At 51.8% G+C, this 3,837-nt stretch overlaps 1 protein-coding gene across 1 annotated transcript; it reads right to left on the reverse strand.

Annotated features, from left to right (window-relative positions):
• Positions 1-959: 959 nt before the first annotated feature.
• On the reverse strand, positions 960-1,883 carry LOC311198435 (olfactory receptor 14A16-like; the record flags this gene model as incomplete). Its single annotated transcript, XM_084272384.1, has 1 exon — positions 960-1,883. One exon carries the CDS (start codon positions 1,881-1,883, stop codon positions 960-962), a length of 924 nt encoding a protein of 307 aa, XP_084128510.1.
• Between the last annotated feature and the right edge of the window lie 1,954 nt (positions 1,884-3,837).

Here is a 3,837-nt window from a genome sequence, read left to right on the forward strand (position 1 = left end):
AATAAATAAGACTTTCATAACTAATTGGAGAGGTTTTATTTGAGTGACGAAAATTTCAAAGGAGTTTCACAATGCAGGATTTTTTCAAAGGAAAAAAAGTTTCTGTCATATCTCAGATCATGGAAGAAAGTTCAGCAGCATGCTGCAATGGGGGCTGGTCCAGAGGTCGGGACAGGCAGCAAAAGCAGTCTCTTCAGATCCAACACTGTCTGGAGAACCTTGCTCCTCCCCAAGCCCAGCAGGTCCCTCCCTGGCCTCCTGGCACTCCCAACAGTTCCTCACATCATCTGTGCTCACAGGCACAGACAGATTTCTCTGACAACAAATAGCAGTTACACATGACACAGTTTAATACCCATGAAATCTCTCTCCTCAGCTGCCTGTTACGGCCAAGCAGCATGTGAAGGGGGTCAGCTTTCAGAGGAGATTCTCTCCCAGAACAGTTTTAGTCAGATACATAGAAAGGTCATTTATCAACACACTGACATTCTGACACAACAGTTCATTGGACTTCTGAGAGATGGGATGTTTCCAACTCTCTGAAACACAAAGGAAGAACCAGAGAGCTGAGCGGCATCTGAATGTCCAAAGAACAAGCAGAGGTGGAAACCTGTGATCAAAGTGAAGTTCATACTTTTCAGTCCGCTGAAAAGATGCCCTTAGGCAGGACTGTGCCATCAGGAGAGGTGAAAACATCTGAATGATGAGGGAAATGAAAGAGGCAGACTGGTGGTGATGCAGGTACAGGGGAAGGGGAGTGTTTCTTCTGCTGCCATGTCTGAGTCAAACAAGACCAGGAGATACTGCATGAGGAATGGGATGAACATGTTTTTACATCAGAGACAAAATAGAAGGAGAAAACCCCACAGCACCTACAAGTCCCAACTAAATACTGACTGGTCCTAATGTGAGATACATGGCCAGCGATATACAGAAGAAGATGAGCAGTTTGTTGCTGCTTAGAAACATCCAGTCATCAGTTTCCACATGGCATCCTTGAGCTCCTGGTTCCTCATGCTGTAGATGAGGGGGTTCACTGCCGATGGAACCACTGTGTAAAGTAATGCCAATATCAGGTCCAGAAATAGGGAGGAGATGGAGGGGGGCTTCACATAGGCAAACACACCAGTGCTGACAAACAGGGAGACCACGGCCAGGTGAGGGAGGCAGGTGGAAAAGGCTTTGTGCCGTCCCTGCTGTGAGGGGATCCTCAGCACAGCCCTGAAGATCTGCACATAGGACACCATGATGAACACAAAACAACCAAAACCTAAACAGGCACTGACCACAATGGCTCCAATTTCCCTGAGGTAGGCTTCTGAGCAGGAGAGCTTGAGGATCTGGGGGATTTCACAGAAGAACTGGTCAACAGCATTGCCATGGCACAGGGGAAGGGAAAATGTATTGGCTGTGTGCACCACAGCATGGAGAAACCCGCTGCCCCAGGCAGCTGCTGCCATGTGGACACAAGCTCTGCTGCCCAGGAGGGTCCCGTAGTGCAGGGGGTGGCAGATGGCAACGTAGCGGTCATAGGCCATGACAGTGAGAAGACAGAGCTCTGTGGAGATCAGAAAGAAAAAGAAAAAGAGTTGAGCCACACATCCTGTGTAGGAAATGGCCCTGGTGTCCCACAAGGAATTGGCCATGGATTTGGGAACAGTGGTAGAGATGCAGCCAAGGTCAAGAACAGAGAGGTTGAGGAGGAAGAAGTACATGGGGGTGTGGAGATGGTGGTCACAGGCTATGGTGATGATGATGAGGCCATTGCCCAGGATTGCAGCCAGGTAGATGCCCATGAAGAGGCAGAAGTGCAGGAGCTGCAGCTCCCGTGTGTCTGCAAAGGGCAGGAGGAGGAACTGGCTGATGGAGCTGCTGTTGGACATCTGCTGCTGTCAAGTGTGGAGACCTGTCCAAGGAGGAAAAGGCACTCTTCTTTGAGGAAAACCTCTTCCAATTCACATTGACTCTCTGTATTCTGGAAGACTTTTGTCAGGTCCCTTTTGGGAGCTCTGCTTTGTTCTGGCTCCAGCATGCCACTGCTAGGAGGAGGGTCAGCTGTGGGCTATCGAGTACTCAGTCCTGCCTGGCAGCAGTCAGTAAATAGAAGGATGGTGTGATCTCAGACTAAATCCCCTGTGGATAGCAATGAGCTTTTCAGCACTGTCACTCCAGTTTCACCCAAGGCCAGAGCAGAGCTTTGAAGCTTTGGTTTTCTCCTGCCTGTACCTGAGACAGTTTGTTCTGTCAGAACTGCCTGACATTGCTGCTGCAGTGCCAGTGAAACCTTTCCCTGAGTTCAGAGTGGAAAGAACTGCTCTGTCCATCAGCCCTGGTCTCAGCTGCCCTGTGCTGAACACTCTTTGATCACACCCTGATGTTCCTGTAGAATATCAGTGTCTGCACTGCAGAGGATATCAGGGAGGTCCCAAATCCCCACTGCCAGGGTATTTCTGGGACTAGCTCCTTCTTTCTCTTTCCTAGCCAACGTCTCCACTGCCTGGAGCTGTCCCTGGAGCTGCTTCTCTTCGCCCATGTCACCTCCTGCTCTGTGCTCACAGACCTCATCCAACCTGTGCTTTGCTCAGCTCTGCTCTGCAGACCCCTCCTGGCATCAGGACACTGCCCTGGGAACCTCTGTGTGTGCAGGGATCAGGAAATCCTCTGATGTGGACATTCCTGAGGGGAGAAATTAGTTCTAATAAACTTCACTCAGCACAGCCCACAGGAGAGGAAAATTCAAGGCAAAGATTCTGCCTGTCAGGAAATAGCTTCCTTGATGTTGTTCTTCAAATTCCTTTTTTAATTTCTCAAGGATCATCTCGAGCTGGGAGCAACGCTGACCCAGACAGCACTGTCTTACTGCAGAAGGACCTTATGCTGCTCTTGTCTGGGTCACTCCTTCAACCCAGAGGTCCTTCTCTATCCCTGTGGAAAGCTCCCCAGGCAGGCTGAGTGCTGACCCTGGCAGCAGCAGAGTCCCTGCCCCAGCACACAGCCCCTGGCGTGCAGGGACCCTGCTCACAAGGACAGCCCTGGGCACCCCTTGGTGCACAGGCTGCTTCACACCTCTGCAACCATGCCCAGGACAAGACAGCTGTCCTGCCCTTTCCCTCTGATGGGGCAGAAGGGCATCCCTTCCAGGCAGCACTTTCTGATCCTATGGAGAACCTGTCCTCCTGACAGACTCCACACACTGCCCCATGTCCCAGCTTGATCCCTCCAGGAACAGAACCTGCATTGCCCTGCACCCACAGACATACCAGGCAGAGTGCTGTGGAGATTTCTCCTCCAGTGAGCTCTCAGCATCCATCAGCTCTCTCAGCCTCACAGGTCTCCCCTCAGTGCCTACAGGCAGTGTCCCCAGCCCTGTGTGCTTGGCACAGGAGCTGCTCCTGGGCAGAGCTGTCTCTCTGCAGTGCTGCAATATTTCTTGAGCTCCTACTGTCCATCCCAGGAGCCCAGCCCAGATCACAGCAGAGGAGCAGGTGAAGACATCCCCTCTGGGCTCCTCCCTGGAGCTCCAGGGAACCTAATTGGAAAGACACTAATTCTTTACTGAGTTTCCCTCCCTTGGCTGGGGAGAAATCCTTCTGTCCCGCAGAGTCCGTTCTCCTGATCAAACCAGATTTGGGCAGGACAACCACCTTTCATTGTCTCCCCATGAGACAGGACACCCAGGCAGGGACAGGCAGGGGTCTCTGACCCCCTGCAAAGGTTAAGGAGCATGGCTGCCAGGGACCTGCTGGTCCCAGTGCCCATCGGAATTACTGAGGGTGGAGACCAGGAGAGAGTTGCTCAGACACCAACCTCTTTTGTCCTCTGAAGGGCCTCTGAAGA

The sequence above is a fragment of the Gallinula chloropus genome (genome assembly GCF_964237585.1).
Source record: "Gallinula chloropus genome assembly, chromosome: 18".
Lineage (NCBI taxonomy): Eukaryota > Metazoa > Chordata > Aves > Gruiformes > Rallidae > Gallinula > Gallinula chloropus.